Source organism: Glycine max, chromosome 6 (assembly GCF_000004515.6).
Source record: "Glycine max cultivar Williams 82 chromosome 6, Glycine_max_v4.0, whole genome shotgun sequence".
NCBI classification, from domain to species: Eukaryota; Viridiplantae; Streptophyta; class Magnoliopsida; order Fabales; family Fabaceae; genus Glycine; species Glycine max.
Genome location: NC_038242.2, coordinates 751,772 through 771,892, shown reverse-complemented (window position 1 = coordinate 771,892; position 20,121 = coordinate 751,772). Strand labels below are relative to the sequence as shown.

Genomic DNA, 20,121 nt, shown 5'->3' with positions numbered 1-20,121 from the left:
TACACTTTATTGTTGGTTCATCTTATAATTAATTGTAATATTTTAGACCACAAATATAATTAGATTAACTATGCAAACGCCATAATCATACAAATAAATTGCGGATAGTAGTTATAGTTGAACACTTTTAAGGAGACTATAACTTTTACTTTGAAAGTAAAACTGACTATAAATTTGTTCTAATGAAATCAGGGGTGGAATTTTATTGGTGGAACTACATTACTTAGGAGTAGATCCTATTATCCCCTAAACACGTACACATGCAGGAGGGAATCGATCTTATTAAGAGGTGATGTGGATGGATTCAGAGAGGGTCATCTCAGAATTTGCATTTGCATTTCTTGAAGAAGAAAACACATTGCCCTGAGATTGCATTTTCTGAGGGCTGGCAGTGATGACTGCAAATTGAAGAATGGAAGCATCTTGCATGGGGCCACGTTTTACTGCTTCGCCAACATCTTGGTCTCAGTTCATTCCCTTCCAATGCTGTCCACACAGATAGCTACCAAATTAATCAAATAGACAAGTTTCTATTCATTAATTCACATCAGATGCAATTATTTTAATTTAAATTAATACACCAGCGCTTTAATGTCTTACATATCACATTTAAAATGCTACAAATCATGTCTGTTAATTTTAAATCTGAACACATGCATACATGCTCTAGATGGATAATGTGATAATTAAGTCATTAATTAATTTAATTAGTGTCACTTGCCTGAGGTTACAAGGACAATGATGGCCAAAAAAGCCGCGAAGACTTGAATACGCTTAAGAAACCTAACCATGCCTATTCACTTGCTGGCTAACTGCTTGGTGAAATGGGAAATGAAATAACCTAACCATGCCTATTCACTTGCTGGCTAATTGCTTGGTGAAATGGGAAATGAAATGAGACGTATACATAATAGAAATATATACACCCTCAGGATGCTCTATTTCATGCTTACGTGGGTGATCTCATGGTTAGGTTAAGTAAACAAATATCGTGCTGTCTGCATGAATCAATGATGCCATGGGAAATTAATTGCTACTTGAGCTAAACAAAATATTATATAAAAACTATAAGTTGTTTAAAATAAATTAAAATATGAAAATAAGACTTATTTGAAAATGCATATAATTACTAAATTTCAATATGTTCAGGTAATTGATTTTTTGTGTTATTTTTTATTTGACAACTAACTTCATATTAATTTTACCCATTCTTTTAATTTAATAAATTAGTTTTTTAATTTTTCAACTAACTTATCCAATAATTTCATCAAATTAACCCAATTTCAATATAAAGTCATAGTATTTAGTGAGCCCTTTCTAACATATATAAACCTTTTTTTCTAAACACAATAACATATATAAACCTTAATATATGTATATTCTCAACATTATGTAAACATATGCATTAAATCCTTAGAAAGAGACTCGATGATTCAAACTAAAATATTTCCTAATAAAATATTTGTGATCTTATATAAAGGTAATTTGGTTTGTTTTCATAATTTTTTTAATTTTAATAATTATTTTAAAAATCAAATCAAACTAGTCAATTCAATATCCAATAGTTGATCCATTAACTTTAAAAACTAGATGCACCTTAAAACAATCGGTTGAAACAATCTAAAGCCGATTAAGAATGCGGGTATTTTAAAAAAAAATTATTATTTTTAATTTAATCTAAAATAATTTTAAAATAAATGAAAACGTTTATTTAAAGAATACACATAACATATACTTGTAAATTATTTGCCAATTATTGTTTTATTTTGTCTCTCATTTTTATATGTTTAATTAGATTATCTAATTTATTAAAAAAAATGTTCAATGTTACACTTTCTTTTAATTTTATTAACATTGTTAGTGTCAATTTAGACTAAAAAGAATTTGAAAAATAAAACATCAAATTGAATATTTCAAAAATATAGAGAGCGAGTTAAATAATGTAAATAAAAAAAGAGAAGAAAAAATGGTAATTTAACCCATATGTTTAACTTTAAATTAAAATTAAATTATATTTAATATTTCTTCTTATTACATTTGTTAGCTGTCAACCATTTAATATATAAATGATTTGCTGAATATGCCTTTGTCAAGTGAGTTTTAGTTGGGTCTACTTTTACTCGGAGGAGACTTTGAGCCAAGCCCTGAATTGCCTTTGTCGATATGCTTTTACTTGGATTCACTGATACTAGGAGGGGGTGGATTTAGGCCGGGAGCTGCTGGTACCCCTTTACCAGGGGGTCGAACGAGACGTGGTGGAGGATCAAATCTTCCATAATCTCTTACATTAGCTCTTAGAAGCATCTCTTCCATGGTGGATACCTCTTCCTCATTAAGTGGCTTTATTGATAATCTCCAACAAATTAATAACTAATATGAAATACACACGCATATATATATATATATATATATCTTAAAAAATGAAAAATGTAAATTCATAGCCATATATACCTGTTGTCTATTAATTAAAAAAATTATTATGGAATTACTTTATGTTTTGCGAGTTGCATCAAATGGGATGAACATTAGAGGCCTTTATCTCATGGTTTTGCACTATACTATTAGGTACATGACTTAAAAAAATAGTATTAGTGAAAAATTTAGTATAGAATTAAAATTCATTTCAGGCATGTTATAGTGCTTCACGTACCTCTTTTTTAATTGAATTTCCATCCTCAAGCAAATTATTGATTAACTTTGATTCTCCAACTGTCAATTCATTGAACACATACAAGATGAATTTTGTTTATCTCCATATCTAATAATTTTGGGGTTAATACTCTATCTATATTTGTATACCAATGCACATTATATTAGGATATAAGAATATATTATTTAACCATGTTACCATGTAAGCAAAGTTATAACTAAAAATGTAACAAAAGACCTTAAAAGACTTACTTATAAAAGAAGTTGACAAAAGTGTTACATAAATAAGAAGAAACTTGAACTTCTTGGTAAGCATGCGCTCCATGTTATGATAGTAAATAAAAAGAAGAATATAAAGAAATGATAGTAGCTTTTACTATTTTCTCGCATATGATATTTCTATTTATAATAGAGTAACTCATAACTGTCTAAAAAAAACGAGTAACTCATAATTATTACATAAATATATAATTAAAACATTAAATAAACAAAAAAACTAATAATAATGTTTAGCAGTTATAAAAGGAATAATAACACCTTTAAATAAAAGTAATGGTCCTTAATGATGTTGTTTAAGCGTTATTTATGCTTATTTAATTTTTACTTAGCTACTAGCTTGATACATATTAAGTTTTAATTTTTTTTTAATAAAAACTATAACTCCTAATGCTTAGGCTTCTTTAGTGATACTTTAGAAGGAAAAAAAATTAAAACATATGTTCTCTATATATAACTATTTGTAATTGTAACATGTTGAGTAGTTCAGAACTCTATGCAAAAATAAAACAAAAACTATTAAGTTGAGTAGGTCAGAACTCTATGCAAAAACATAAAACAAAAATTACAGCATGTTTGTTTTTTTTATTATACTTATACCAACTCTTCCTAATCTGTTCTTATGTAACTAAAACAATGTGAATAGTTATTTTTGTTTTTGAATGTGTAATTTAATGACAAATGCATTTCTGAAAGATGAAAATATAAAATTTGATTCCTAAAAGTGTAAAAAATGCGATAAATATATCTAGTCGTTAACTTTCATCCGTTACCGTTAATAAAATAGTCTACGTAACACAGATGAATGAATTTGTCACTAAAATGATTGTCAACATGGTCATATCGAATTGTCAGCATTGGGACATATTTATTATATAATATTTTTTGACTTTTCGTCTTCGCACTCCACTGACAAATGTGTCCCTAAAAGATAAAAATACAAAATTTAGTTCCCGAAAGTGTAAAAAGTGTGATAAATATATTCGGATATTAATAGTTGATTGTGACTAATTATTATAATTTGAAAAAAAAATTTACTAATTGTGACAATTTTTTTTAACAAACTCATAAATTAAATTGAGTCTAAAAGAAAAAAGAATACTAGCTTTATAAACTCATAAATAACTTTTTTATATTCTCGTGCTTGACGAAAGATTTAAGTAAAAAAAAATGCTTAGTGTAAAACATTATAGTTAAATTAGATCCATTAATAATTTTTAGGAATAATTGCAATTGAAATGACACTTTTAATTTGTAAAAAACATTCACCTCCTTGGAATGATTTTTTTCAAGGTTGTGATTTTTTAAATGATCAATCAATAAAAAATAATTGTATATGATATAAAAAAATTAATTTAAAAACCAACAAACTTTTATTATAATTTGCAATTTGATGTCGTTGCATATATTAATAGACATTCATATTTTATTATGAAAAATTTATAAAAAGAAAACAATTAAATAAATAGTGTCTGATTAAATAAAAACAATGATTTTTTTTGTAGTTGATAACATTTATTCAAGAGTATCTTATCGTTTTACATTAATTTTTTTTTCTTTTATGTTGATAACATTTATTCAAGAGTTAAGAACCAAATAATTGTTCTTTTTTTTTGTAGTTGAAGAAAAGTAAGAAGAATTTGCCAAAACAATAAAAGTTCACTTGATAATATTTTGTCGCAACCATTATCAATTTTTAAAAATTATAATAATTAGTCACAATCTACTATTAACATCTGGTTATATTTGTTGTACTTTTTACACTTTCAAGGATTAAATTTTGTATTTTCATCCTCGAGGAATGTATTTGTCAGCGAAGTGAAAGACGAAAAGTCAAAAAAAATATTATATGATAAATATGTCCTTATGCTGACAATTAGATGTTGTCACATTGACAATCATTTCAGTGGAAAATTTGTCCCTCTGTGTCACGTAGACGATTTTATTAACGGTGACGGACGAAAATTAACAGTCAGATATATTTGTCACACTTTTTACACTTTTGGAGACTAAATTTTGTATTTTTATTTTTCAGGGATGCATTTGTTAGCGATTTACACATTCAAGAACAAAAGTGTCTATTTACCCAACATAAAATGATAATTTTATTTTTTTACATACATTATTTATATAAATATTTATTTTTAATATTATTTTAGTTAAAAAGAAAATGAAAACGCTAAAAAAGTCACGTTTGTTTGGACAATGCCCGTGCAAGATAGGTCTCGAGTGGCAATTACATCCTGCATTTCTCAAATTACTTCTTTTACCTTCCAAATTGTCATATGGAAAGTGCAAAATAACACCGGTCACCGGTTTGACATGTCACCCCAAAGCAGAATGTTGGGTTCTTTTTCTTCTTCTTTTAACTAATAATGTTGGGCTTTTTTGGGTGACTTTAACTTGCCTCAGCTTCATGGACCTTTAAATGCACCGCCTCATCATTATGATATGGTACGTCATCACATATATAGAAGGTTGCTTTAACCGATTTTTTTTAATAAGAAAAAAAATTGAGTTAAAAATGATACAAATTAAGTAAGAAAATATGATTTGAATTCTGTTTTTAGAATCATTAAAATAATAATAAGAAGAAAAGATTAGAAAATGGATAATTTTATGAAAAACAAAGAGATTATAAAAAAAAATGAAAAATTTCTACTACTTAATAGAGTAACTCATAATTATTACATAAATATTTAATTAAAAATATTAAATAAACATAAATTAAGGCGGATTTTATTTGGAGGCAAATATAACATGTCTCTTGCTTTTGAAATCCATTTACCCAAAAGAAAAAGCTTTATAGGACGTCCCAACAATGTCCGTTTATAGAAAGTCGTCTAAATGTGATGTTAGTTTGGTAAATAAGTATAATTTTGATGTTAGTTTGTGAAATGCATTATAGTTAAATTAGATCCATTAATAATTTTTAGGAATAATTGTAATTGAAATAACATTTTTAATGTGTAAAAAACACTCACTTCCTTGAAATGATTTTTTTAAGGTTATGATTTTTTAAATGATCAGTCAATAAAAAATAATTATATATGATATAAAAAATTAATTTAAAAACCAACAAACTTTTAAATTAATTTTAAAAAATCAATTGGTTATGTTACGGTGAGGGAGATATACTAAATAGGAATTTAACAAAAATTTAAAAACTGTTAATGATTTTTGGGACTCGGGTGATTCACGTAGAATCCATTCATGATTTGAAAAAATTGGGGACATTTTACGACCCATTCTCAATGTTAAACTAATGTTTTTTTTATTACATTTTTACTCATGAATTAAAAAAAGAAAGAAAAAAAAACAACCCAAATTTTGCCACAAATAAAAAAAAGAGAAATTATAATTAAAAAAAATTGGTGTTTTGTTTTTAAAATATCATGTTAGTTGGTTACTATTTTTTATATTAAAGAATTAGAAATAGAACATATGTATCTTTTTAATATTTTGTTGGAACAAAAAATCATCGCATAATTTGTTGAGCAACAAAATTATAGATTTTGTCTTATCTTCGTCTATTTGATTTGTTTTATCCTTCAATCTTTTTATAATCAAACATAAAATAAAAATATTTATCCAACCTAATACTATAATTTTTAACAATCAAAAGACAACCTTAATATGTTAATGAATCAAAATAATGTGTATATGTGAAAATAGGCAAGTATTATATTCTACTATACTCAAGTCTAACGAAAGTGAGTCGGGAAAAATATTTTAAAATAATAAAGTTGAAATCTAACTGCTAGGGCATATACATGATTTTTCACACTTGATAATAATGAATAATTGATTTCCTTTTTGACTTGAGGGTAGTTGCTGTCCTGTGACTAGTTGATTTATTGATTCCGAGCAATTTTTTTTTCTTAATTCAGCTTGATCTCTATTATTATCCATTTATAATCAAAATTAGCTACTACTAAAATGGTTGGTATCTTGTTTGATATGGGACCATCCAACAAAACCCACCTACTTGTAAATATAAGCAAGTTTATATTTAGCTCACCTCGCGGTGTCTCTTGACTTTTTCTCTTTTTCTTTTAAATTGAATTTTAGCATAACAAGTTTTCAAGAGGGGAAAATAAGAGGAAACGAATTAGAAAAAGAACGAGAAACACGGTGCTTTTTTTTTTTGAATAGAAAAAAAAAATCAGGCCATCAAATATTATAAAATAAATGGTATCAGAGGTACCTAAAGGTAAAGCGTACATAGTGTAGCATTATTGGAGAAAAGGAATGCAGAGGTTAAAATTTATTTATACCAAAAACAGTTTGTTTATAAATAAATTCTAACCTCTAAAGAAAACTACCCTTCCCTCTACCTCTGTAAGCGCGTTCTCCTAATACACCCTTCATTAAGTCCCTCACGACAACTTCAGCAGTACACAAACTAATTACAGAAAAGCAAGCTGCTAGACTTAACTAAGAAACCAAAAATGCATTAACTCCACTGACATTTTTTAGGTTGTGTCTGGTAGTTGTTTAATGCACTGAAATGAGATTATTTATTTGAAAAGGATTAAAGAGAATCCAATAATAAGAGGAAAGGAATTTTCAGAGAGAATAAAAACTTTTGTTAAGAATCTCTTCTCTAAATAATAGTTTCATGATGATACCTTTTGTGTAACGTGAAAAGAATGGAATGCTTACACCCTACTCCGAGTACATCACAAGACAATGCCGGCTGTTAACCTTTTGCCCCACTAAAAATTCTATACTTTTATTTTTACCACAAACACATAATTTTGGTTAAATTTCTATTGTAAAAAGAAATTATATCAACAACTATTTAGAAATTATTACCAATTTAATTTTTAAAATAATTTTATAGAATTTAAATAATTTAGTATACATAATACTTTGTTATTGAATGATAACATGGAAATATTTTATATTAGATTAAATTATAATTTTGATAATTTTATAATTTTAAATTCGTGAAAAATAATAAATATTTTAATATAAATGAAATTCATGATCTTTTATTCATAGGAAAAGTAATGAATCATCACCACTCTTATTTTATTTAGTCAACCACATTAATATTATTTTTTATATATCATTAGTCAATGATTTTTTTTGTCAAAATAAAAAATTTATAAATTTAAAATATTTAATATATAAATATTTTAAATTTTATTTTATATCATTTTATATGTTTTTATTCTGAATAGTTTACATATTTTTATTTTACCAATTTGTAATTAATTTTTATAATATTTTTTTTCAAATTAATTTTAATATACAGATTATTTATACTCTAATTATTTATGTAAAATTATTCATAGACAATGAAATAACATACTTTCTTTTTTAGTTAACAATATTAATATTATTTTCTATGTATCATTATTAAAAAAATTATTAATTTCTTTTAAATTATCAAAATTTATAAATAAAAAAATATTTAACATATAAATCCTTTTAATTTTACATAAATAATTAGAATAAAAATAATTTGTATATGAAAATTAATTTATACAAAAAATTACGTAAATAATTTACATATTAATTTATTAAATTTAATTATAAATTGGTAAAATAAAAAAAAAATTATATAAACTATTTAAAATAAAAAGATATAAAATAAAATTAAAGTTATTTGTATATTAAATATTCTTTTAATTTATAAATTTTATTAATTTAAGAACAAAAAATTAATAATTTTTTGCTAATGATACATAAAAAATAATATTAGTGTAATTAATTAAATAAAGTAATTGTCTCATTAGCTTATTGTTTTATTCATGAACAAAAAATCGTGTATTCAATTCTTATTAAGATATTTCTTTGTGCTTATTTCTATTAATTTTTGTTCACATGAGAACAACCAAAAATGTTTAATTGAAAAAATAAAAAAATAAAATATCTTGATTTAAAATAGAAGAAATAAAATCACGAATTTAAAATGATAGAGAAATCAAAAGTACAATTTAGTTTGAGTAATTTATTGTTTTTACTGTGAGTAATGTTTAGTTCAAATTTCTATATATTTTTTGATATTTTTAACATTTATTTAATGTATATTTTAATTTAAAATAATTTTTTGGTATAAATTACAAATATCTTTTATGATAAATATTTTTGCTTAAGTTGTATAAGATAACATGAGTGTTAAAGATTTTTCTTTAAATATTTAATTACAAATGTATACTCAAAACTCAAATTTAATATCATTGTTTAAATTAAAACAATCCTATATCGATTGATGCACGTGTTGGATGATATTTGATCTAAAATATGTTCCATACGTGACTTATTTAGATAATATGAAATTGTATAAAAAGGAAAGAAGTATAGATGGGGTGAGAGATTTCTATAAATATATTAAAGTTGCCTTGGGTATCAAATTTTCATCCCATTTTGCCCTACCTCTCTACATTGTTATTTAGCCACGGTCTTGTTATCTATTTGAAGATTGATGTTATTATTCCTATTGTGTATAAACTTTGTCATAAATATATGCACGATAGTTATCCTATTTATTGAAATCATTCCAGTAAAAAAAATTAAAATTAATTGACATGATTAAGCTTCACCTAAACTGTGTAAGCAAGTAAATTAAGCTTGAAGTTTAGTAAAGAGTTTTTTTTTTGTTTTTTTAAAAATAAAGATCCATGATTGAAAAATTGAAATAGAATTCAGGACTAAATAAGAAAAACAAAAAAAGGACTTTAGGAGATTGCTTAGGGGTAGGAAGCTACATTACCAGACCTAAAGGAGGGGCCGGGAAAGGAGGAAGCTTTTGATTTTGGCTCTTGCATCAGAGTTTAAAATAATATATACAAAACGACATAAAAAAATCTTAATAGTCAAACTTTTAAGAAGTAACTTAAATAATAACATTTAAAAGTCTAAAGAATATTAAAAAAAAAAAAAAAGAGAAAGAAAGAGTAAATGCAAAGGCCGTGACTTGCGAGCGAAGAAGGAATTTGTTTTTAATTTTTTACCGGGAACAAATTAAAGCTAAGGCGGCATAAATTCCCAGGGCAACCAAAAAAGAAAACCTCGTAACATTAATTTCAGTATCAATAATTAGTAATAAAAAAGAAAACTTTTTTATCTCATTATTAAAAGGAAGAAAAACAAATCATATTCTGGAAATTTGCTTTATTATTCGAGAAAACTCAAGTGCGTAGTGCGTACCGCCGCTACTGAAAGAAGAGGGAGGGTCCTCAAAACGGCGTAAAAGAAACTGTCTGAAACGCTCCTCTTCTCTCTCAAAAGGTACGCGTGCGTGCGTGCGTGCTTCGGCGTCATAGTTATAAGATGTATTCATTTTGCTATCACCATATTATTATTATGTACCAAAAATCATGTTTGTTTCACCCAATTTCAAAATCAGTTTTTTTTCCTTTCCCTCCTCAATTACTAGAATATTAATTACTGTTCAAAGTCTGGAGGTCTTCCACTGTCAATTCCGTTTTTTCAGCGTTTATTTGGGATCGTTCTTACTTTTCGACTGTAACGGATTTATTGGATCATCTCCCACGCCCTTTTCAATTATTTTTTGGGGAATTTCATTTCGTTTTATTTGTCTCGCCTGTGATTTGAGGTTGGTACGATATCCGTGACGAGTTTCATCATAATACCATGCAAGTTTTTCCCCTCTTCCTGCTGATTCTACTGATTTTGAATTTTTTAGGTGTTCGTAACTATCTATATTCTGTTGGTTTAGATCGATTAAGAAGTTTATTTTTGTCTTTAAGTGGGTCACTTTAGCGTCCCCTTAAAATTAAAAAAAAACTGATTGTACTTGCCCTTTTTTCAATGCTCTACCTTCATTTTGGTCGTGTTCATTTTTTTGTGGGGTGTTTTGATTTGGATTTTTGAATTTTGTTTAGCTTCAACTAGATTACTGGTTGAGTAACAGCGAGTTACATGTTTTGGATCATGCTTTTGACTGTCATGTTATTGATCGTTGCAATTGATGGTGTGCCTTTTTTTGTTACTGTTCCAGGCAAAAGGGTTGTGTTCACGAGTGAACGGTGTTGATTTGTATTTGCTGATGCAATTGGTGGTTAGGTTGGTTTAAGAAGCTAAGAACTGTTGCTACTACTTCACAATGGGCGCTGCTTGTTGTGTTGCTGCCAGAGACAAAACCATACAAAGTGGATCAACCAGTGACAATTTGCATCGGAATGTTCGATGTTCTCCAACATGGAGCTTTCGTTGGGATCATCGAGGGCGTGTAGCTGGTGAAGATACTTCTATAAATTGGTTTTCTGACGGTATTAGCAGGAATGATGGATCAGAGAATAAAAATGAATCAACATATATGTCAGAGGACGGAAGTCCACTGCAGAATGATCAACGGAAAAGATGCCAAAAACCATCAATTTCGCAAGTAACTGCTGCACATAGGAGAAATTCAACTTCAGGTAAGTCTTGGGAATTCAGCTTTCTGACTTTAAACATCGACCTATTTGAGTTGGACTTTCTTGAACACGCTTTTGTCTTAGTTATTCATAGTTCATTGTACACTTATAATCACCAAGCTGTTTGAAAGATATGAAATTAGTACATGATGCTACATTAAATTTTGAGGCATGATGTTTTCTCACATATTTTTCTGCGTCAGAAGCTATCAGACATGAGTAAAAATTGAAAATTAGCATCAAGTGTGGTTACTTAAAAGGATAGTTCTGTAAAGGCTCAAAGTTATGTCTTTGGAGGAGAGAAACCGACATCACAAAGTGAGAGCAAGAACAGTAGAACTATCAACTATTTTTGGTTTATTTTTCACATTGTTGCACTAGCAGGCCTAGAGGAATTATATGGTTATTTTAAATATGATGGCACCATTGATTGAAGATAAATGAACTGTTAGGAATTCAGAATTTTCAGTGCTAATCGATGTTTAAAGTTAAGCCATGCACATAATAAACCAGAAAGGAATGGGAAACAAAATTTGAGAATGATTTAGTTATAGACAACCAAAATGTGAGATTAAGCAATCAGATTTAAAGTTAAGCCATGCACATAATAAACCAGAAAGGAATGGGAAACAAAATTTGAGAATGATTTAGTTATTAGACGACCAAAATGTGAGATTAAGCAATCAGATTTTGAGACAGTCTTAGATTTACTTCGGATGATCTTTTGTGTTTTGGTTTTGGTGATAGTTTGTAGAAAAAAAATCAAGACTGAAACATGAATGAGAATGGATTCATTTCAACCCTTTTCATTAAGATTTTTGATGAATCAAACTTGCTGAGTTCAATGGTAAGTTACCAAAATATTGAAAATAATTGCTTACAGTATCCATGCTTGTGCTCCCTATAAAATCAAGCTGGCTATTCAATCTCCCTTGTTCAGGAATCATTACATCACATCTTCTATTTTCTTATAAAAAATTTGTTTCTATTTCTTCGGGGGGGGGGGGGGGGGGGGGGGGGGTCTACCAAACAAGTTATAAAAGGTTCCTTTGTCACGCATTTTATATCTTCAAGTGGTTACTAAGGAGAAATCAAGGTAGAATTCTTAACACTTGGCTTAGTCAACTTAGCTCTTAATACAGAATATTCAAGTTTCTTTTTTGGTTATTTAGATTGGTGAATTTTTATTAATACTTCCTCAGTTCCTCTTAATAGAGAACCTGGAAATATAGCTTAAGCTACTAAGAGAATAACTCAATAAGTATAGATAAGGTGTTTTTGCATTGCCTGGTTTGCAGCCTTTTAAAATATGGATTACAACACTTTAAATTTAACTAATCCAGTGGTTTAATATTATTCTGTTAATTGGTGTCCTTTGATAGTTTTTGACATGGTTGTTTGTGATAATTGCAGACCAATCTTTTTCAAGGACTGTTTCTACAGATGTGAGCGTCGAACAGGTGAGGTTATAATTTAGTGATTGGTGAATGTGTGTGTGAGTATTGTTGGTATATGATTTCTTTGACACTCCCTAACGATGAGTTACTTTCTAGGTGAATAGGTTGGCAGAATCATCAATAGTATCTTGCCCATCTCCCACAAAACCATCACTGCCTTCAACTTCATTATCAGCATCTCCTTTATCATCTCCATGTCACATACCTCCATCGAGCTCGGCACCTTTAAGGTGGCCCTGCCATTCCCCAGGACACCACCTATCACGGCAAGCTTCCGATAGCCGTATCCCAGCAGTTAAGTCACCCAGCAGCTTCTCTTTGTCTGAAGAAAGGGCTGTGTTTTCTTCATGGAGCAATGAAGTGGGTATGCACTCCCATGGTGGATCTTCAGATGGTTGGTCTATTCCTGGCTTTTCTGAGCTGATGGGAACTCCCCACAGAGAAAGATGGTCATTTGATAGTGAGTCATTTGGTTTTAACCGAGAAAGATTAGCTAGACCCAGTAGTTGGTTTTCAGCTTCACCAGTTGATTTGCAATCATGTGGTATTTGCTCAAAGCTTTTAGCAGAGAAGTCTTCTTGGAGCACTCAAAAGATAATTGCAAGTAATGACCTTTCTGTAGTTGCTGTCCTCATCTGTGGACATGTCTATCATGCTGAATGTTTGGAGATTATGACACCTGATATCAATAAGTATGATCCAGCTTGCCCAGTTTGCACTTTTGGTGAGAAACAAACTATGAAGTTGTCTGAAAAAGCTCTGAAAGCTGAAATGGATTTGAAGGCTAGAACCAATAAATCAAAGAATCGGGTTGTGGACAGTGATATTGATGATGATTCTGTTGTGTTTCATCACTTTAAAGGGAGAGGGCTTAAAGGTAAAAGTCCTAGGATAGACTCCAGTTCCAATGGGAGAAGCTCCTATGGGAAACCTTTTCTGAGGCGACACTTTTCCTTTGGATCAAAGGGTTCCAGATCTACATTAGATAATCACCCTACAAGAAAGAAGGGTTTCTTTTGGGCAAAATCTAGCAAGGAATAAGCTGCTTCTTGGTTGTTGGGAGGTCAGTGGCACTATCTTCATTTTTGTTTGTGTATGTTTGTCGATAGCATTTTTGAATTTAGCTTATGCCATGCATTGCAATGAAGAAATAAGGTATTGTTGCTTTTCCATTCTATAGTTGGCATGTTATTGTACTTCAAAGTCTTTTAGGTTTAGTTGCGTGCAACAGAAATTGAACTTCAAACATTTGATATGCCCATGGCTTGTCGGAAATCTTCAATAATTCTTCTGTACTTTACACTTTTTTTCACTTTCTTTATCACAGGTTCCGCTGTTGAACTTTTGTGCATCCTCAATTGGTTTGTGAAAAGGACAAAATGCAATTTATGATTTCAGAGCATCTGTATAAACTAATCTGCAATTTCAACTGGATAAGAGGTTGAAGTTACTCTGTAAAGAAGACATACAGAAGTATAAGTTGAACATACAGACGTAAAATATTATGTTTAGACCCCAATGTTCTTTCTGCATTGTACAGGTTGATTTGTTTATTTCATGGATATAATTCTTATATCCAAATGATGTTCAGTTGTCCATGGTTCTTATGTAATGCAAACCATTAGCCCTTCGGAGTTTCTGGAGTTGGGAAATGGTCTTCAAAGATTGATAGGCAAATACCAATTATTTCGATCCACTTAGTTGGTTGCTTTTAATGAAGGAGCAGATTCAGGATAGCCTATTATCAAACCAGTGTTTTTGCAGTTAGCAGATTGAATTGAATACTTTATTCTGATGTGTTGCCTTTAATGAAAGAACGGTTTCAGCATAGCATCCGGTCAAATTAATATTTTTTTGTCGGTAGTAAATTTATATGCATATTCATTCGTGGGTTGTTTGCTTTCATTAAAAAGAAATGAAAGGAGTTATGTTTGCTTCTTTATTGCATGTTGAATCATGTAATAGAGTTCTTTGGCCGTTTCATTTATTTGTGTTTTTAATTTACATCACTAAACTTATGATGCCCTCTGTTTATTTGTTTCTGAATTTATGTATAACGTTTCAGCGGATGTAAGCTCTACCGTGTCTATTGTATTTTCTCGCGGGTTTTAATTCCTAGTTTGTTAAGGGTGTTCCCCCTAACTCTACTCTTAACAACAACAAAAAAAGGAGTTTAAAATAATATTATTCAGAGTTTAATTTTAATATGCGTTATGATATTTGAACACTCACCTTTTTCAAACATTTATACAACACATCCTTTTTTTCTATTATTTTTTCATATCATATTATTTATATATTTATATTTTTTCGTCCTTATCACTCTTCCACTAGATGTTAATTAGGATGTCGGATGTCTAAGTATTCTTTTCCTTTTCATATACTATCCGTGTAAGAATTTTTACTTTGTCTACCGATTAACTTGTATCTTAGATATGATTTTTAAAATAGTTTAAGTTAATGATTTTTAATGATATATCATATCATATATAAGACAATTTGAGATCGGTTGATAACTTATTTTTTTTTTAAAATTTGTGCTTATTTTACTTATACTTAAATACTTAATATAAAGTGAATGAAAAAAATGGTTATGAAAATTGTATTAGAAATATAAAATTAATTTATAATAAATGAAAATTTTATTATAGTTTTTAATCTAGGTATCAATAGCATTTTCAAGCTCCATCAAATTTGTTTTTTTTTTTTTGAATTGATAAACACCTGAAGAGTTACAAGCTTATACATATTAAAGAGTATGTAATAGAAATAAATATTATATTGAAATAAACTATTTTATTAGTTGTGATAAATTATAATAAATGAATATTAATAGTTTTGAAATAGAAATAATTTTGGAAAAGAAAAGCATATGAATGGAAAATGATATTTATATAAATTAACAAAAAAATGTTTTTTATTTTTTATTTTTATAATTTTTGTGTCCTGATTCCTGTTACGTTGCAGCGGGTGTGAGGTGTAGGTGTGTTGTTCTGTGACGTCATATCTCCACCGCCATTAAGAAGAAGAGGAAGTGATTACCGACACTCAGTTTAAAAGAGCTATAAAATAAAAGAGAAGCTAGCAGGCCTAGAGCATGCACACACAACACCACCCGCCACTAACCTGCACCCTATATATGTATCTACTATGCAATTATGCTTTATAATATCAAGTTCAGGTGCGTCTTTTCAACACAATAATCACATTAATAGTGATGGAAATTGCTTATTTGTTTTACTCCCTATCTGTGTATACCTATCCATATTAATTTGGACATATATTTTTATTTTTTTTAAATATATAAAATTAATTTATTAATTATTTTGGTTATAAGATTTTTTTTAATTAATAATACATCTAACTAAAATTATTTTATTTTTCGAGACTATTAATTAGACTTTGGTTATTTAATCAATGTATAGTTAAAAACATTGACTCTCAAATTTAAAAAACAAAGACGTAAAATGGAGATCAAGAGAAGAAACTAACTGATGCCTCTGCCAGGAATGCTGAAAGTAGGAATTAGCCCTATAGCAGAGAAGCTAAGAATGAATGAAAATATTGTAAGAAAAAAATTACAATATATGCATGGTCATTACATTCTAATTAAATTTATGTTATTTGGTGAGCAAAGATAACATTATACTATTGACTTATTCTATCTCATTTCTTAGTTTAAATCTTATTATCTTTAAGTAGAGTTAAACTAAAAAGGAATATATGATTGAAGTTTTATTTTTTAAACTTTTCATTCATCTCCGCCCTATACAGTCTACATAACGCAATTTCTTTATCTTTTTCAAAATACTGAGATTGGGATTAATTTTGGGTTGTGGCAATTGCAATGTTCTCACAGTGCCATTTTCTCTCAGTCCCCAATACCCAATAATAGTGCCTTTCGTCTGAGAGCCATGGCACCTCACAGCTCGCCTCTTGAACTCAATCACTTCGCCGAGGTCGGTAACAAAGTTGCCGATGCTGCCGGAGAAATTATTCGCAAATACTTCAGGAAAAACTTCGACGTTATTCACAAACATGATCTCAGTAACTTCATTTTTATCCCTTTTCATTTTGTCTAATGCTTTTTATTTCTGTCTGTGCTTTTACTCAATGTTGCATTGCAGGTCCAGTAACCATTGCTGATCAATCGGCTGAGGAGGCTATGGTTTCAATCATACTAGACAGTTTCCCTTCTCATGCTATGTAATTATTATTTAATCCCATCACCTTCTTCTTGTTGCCGAGTAATTCGAGATTTTTTTTTTTTTAAAAAAAAAGTTCAATTCGTTATAATACAGTTAGTGAAATATTCAAATGAAGTGGTAGCTACTGCCTACTAGCACGAAAGATTTACACACTCATTTTGCCGCATTTGCTGACATGGAATCAGAAGCTTATACTAGTTTCCATTTTATAACAAGTCAGGCATCCTTCCCTGTTATGCCCCTTCAACCTAATGAAATAAGGGATTTACTATTAGAAAACTTGACTTTATCAATGCTCCAGAATTCTAGCCTTTAGATTGATAAATTTGTAATGAAATTTATGTTGTTTAATTTACAACTAAACAAGAGAGAAGTGTATAATGCTGCTGTTTCCCTAGTGCTTATGTACATGGGTGATCAGCAGCATAACCCATGGAATACTCCATAAAATTTGCAACAGGATGGTTGATTCTGTAGACTGAAGCTCAACCTTGGATTTCCACTAAATTGCAGTTATGGAGAGGAAAATGGTTGGAGGTGTAAAGAAAAGAATACTGATTATGTTTGGGTATTAGATCCCATAGACGGGACAAAGAGCTTTATTACTGGTAATTTTCTTTCATTGTTGAGCCAGAGTTCCCAAATTTCGCTTTGACTCTGCTTGTTTTGTATCCATTTTAGGAAAACCCGTATTTGGTAGTCTCGTTGCTCTTCTACAAAATGGCACCCCAGTAAGTATCTCTTATCACTTGAATGCTTATATAGAGTTAGAACCGGTCACACTTAATTTTCCTTGAACTGCGTCACTAATTATTGCAACTTTCTTGCTAAAGAATGAAGAAAATTGAGATATTCAATCATCTTGATTTCTTTAATATTTTAAACTAGTCCGAGTCTTTTTTCTTTATACCTTACAATATGAAAACAAATGTAAAGAAAACAATTGAAAATGTCAACATCGATTAATTGCATTCTTTCTATTAACTGATACACTTACCCATTTGTAAGTAATACTTGGTATTTTTACCAACATAGTTACACTGTAGACAAAGAGAGGATGTTAAGATAAACTACAAATTGAAATTGATCTTGTCATCATTTTCAGTTAAGTCGTAAACTTTATGTTGTTGAGTTTCGTTTCCTTTTCAATAGATTCTTGGCATAATTGATCAACCTGTGTTACGAGAAAGGTGGATCGGGATAACTGGAAAGAGAACTACACTGAACGGACAAGAAATATCTACACGCACTTGTGCGGACCTTTCTCAAGCATACTTGTATACATTTCTTCTTTTTCCTTAGCAAATTTTATTATGGATTGTTTCTTCAGTGGAAGAGGGAAAAGAGGGTTGTTCTGGAAAAAGAGTAGTTGAATTTATTTTTATTATCTGGCATCTGCAGCTTTTGACATGGCTAGCATAGGTTTACAAGTCTAACTGGTATCAAGTCTTATGTTATTTTTCCCTATATAGGTATACCACAAGCCCACATCTGTTCAGTGGAGATGCAGAAAAGGCATTCATCCGTGTTAGAAGCAAGGTCTCCACATAATATGATAAAATGATCAAATATACCGTCAGAATATTTAGTTTGAGGCATGCTATTTCCCAATTTTAATACTGTTTAGCTTCTACTAAAGTATTTATCACAATTTCAAAAACACATGGTTGGTTCACATGAACCCATTTGTGTTGTAAAAAATCTTATTGTATTTCTGAATTCACCTTTCTTGGTCAATTTGATTCTAAAATCTATAAATATTATTTACAACACCTTTTTGACCATTTCAAAGTCAATCCTTCTGAAATAATCAAGTGTCACAGAGAATATGAATCCAAAATATCACACTGCACTTTGTCTTCTGCTTAGTCATGTCTCTATGCTTCAGTATTGCCAAAATGAAACTTTTCTGTTTCCCAAAATATATTTATCTATATTTATTGTTGTCATTCTGTTATTCCTTTTTGCACCTTTACAGGTTAAAATTCCCTTATATGGTTGTGACTGCTATGCATATGCTCTTTTGTCTTCTGGTTTTGTGGATCTTGTTGTTGAGTCTGGTCTGAAGGTATGCTGCACTCTCGCCTTTGGTTGCATGTTTAACTTTAGAAACTTTTGACCAATGTAGAGCAAAACGTAACCCAAGATGATTAAAACAATATTTGTTAAATTTTGTATTTCAGCCATACGATTTTCTTGCACTGATACCTGTTATTGAAGGCGCTGGAGGTGTCATAACTGATTGGAAAGGAGATAAACTGTTTTGGGAGGTTTCTCCACTTTCAATCCCAACATGTATGGCGCCTTTGCTCTAGTTTCAATTTCATTCCTAGTTGCTTTTCTTGGTCTTCTTGCCACCTTGAATGAATGAAACTCTAAAAGTCATGCAAGTTTTTGTCACTTATCGAGTATCGCTCCTTTGAAGCCTTGTCTTATGTGCATGTGGCAGCAGGTTTTAATGTTGTGGCCGCCGGTGACAAACAGATTCATCAACAAGCTCTAGATTCATTGCAGTGGAAGTGATAGCTTGAATTAACCTTAGGTGCAAATAGTCTTGGTTCAGATGTTCCAGAGGACATGTATATTCGGCATTTAAGTTGAAAACCGTGCACTCAGAATCTTGAATAAGTACACCTGCAGAAGTTAACCTCTTTCTGGATTGGATGGTCACGAGCTCTTCAACACCTTATAGCATCAACACCTTATAGCAAGTTCCAAAATAAAATTTTCTGTAAGTTAGAATTCCATGGTATTGTAATAATTTTCTGTAAGTTAATGATTCTTCCCAAGTCCTGTTTTAAAATAGATTGATGAAATTAATATAAAGCAAACGCTAACGGCCAAAATAATCTAGTTTTATGCTTGAGTTATGGACAAATTATTATTATTAGAAAAGTATAAAATTAGTAGGCAAAGTACGGTACCTCGAATTAATACAATTTGTAAATTTTTCTGTAAATGTTGAGTTATTATCAAAGTAACTTCAATTCTTAAAAAATTCAAACGATATAAACATTATTTTCCACCTAAAGATAGACGCATTTTATTTTTAATTGTTTTTTTTCGTCTGGATAAAATTTGACAAACTGAGCAGAACACCAGACAGTGAAGGATATACTAGTAGTCGACGAAAAACAT

The 20,121-nt window shown here is 29.6% G+C and overlaps 1 protein-coding gene and 1 pseudogene across 3 annotated transcripts; both read left to right on the top strand.

Annotated features, from left to right (window-relative positions):
- Positions 1-9,931: 9,931 nt before the first annotated feature.
- Positions 9,932-14,603, top strand: LOC100795372 (uncharacterized). Of its 3 annotated transcripts, XR_005891923.1 has the most exons (6): positions 9,932-10,167; positions 10,901-11,321; positions 12,732-12,778; positions 12,872-13,838; positions 14,103-14,215; positions 14,316-14,603. XR_005891923.1 is itself a non-coding variant. In XM_006581051.4 (5 exons), exons 2-4 carry the CDS (start codon positions 11,006-11,008, stop codon positions 13,814-13,816), a joined length of 1,308 nt encoding a protein of 435 aa, XP_006581114.1. In that variant the 5' UTR covers positions 9,932-10,167; positions 10,901-11,005; the 3' UTR covers positions 13,817-13,838; positions 14,103-14,603. The 3 variants fall into 3 exon arrangements, 2 of the variants coding, with proteins under 2 accessions (XP_006581114.1, XP_003527161.1); XM_006581051.4 differs by having other exon boundaries at positions 14,103-14,603; XM_003527113.5 differs by lacking the exon at positions 9,932-10,167 and adding an exon at positions 10,198-10,495 and having other exon boundaries at positions 14,103-14,603.
- A 2,019-nt stretch (positions 14,604-16,622) lies between these two features.
- Positions 16,623-19,829, top strand: LOC100792739 (bifunctional phosphatase IMPL2, chloroplastic-like; annotated as a pseudogene).
- The last annotated feature ends 292 nt before the right edge of the window (positions 19,830-20,121 follow it).

What these genes read in the sequence shown, in the direction of transcription:
- LOC100795372 (XM_006581051.4), top strand. Translation starts at nt 11,006, where the DNA reads ATGGGCGCTGCTTGTTGTGTTGCTGCCAGAGACAAAACCATACAAAGT. An exon ending in TAGGAGAAATTCAACTTCAG is followed by an intron (nt 11,322 to 12,731) that starts GTAAGTCTTGGG and finishes TGATAATTGCAG; the next exon opens with ACCAATCTTTTTCAAGGACT. An exon ending in CAGATGTGAGCGTCGAACAG is followed by an intron (nt 12,779 to 12,871) that starts GTGAGGTTATAA and finishes GTTACTTTCTAG; the next exon opens with GTGAATAGGTTGGCAGAATC.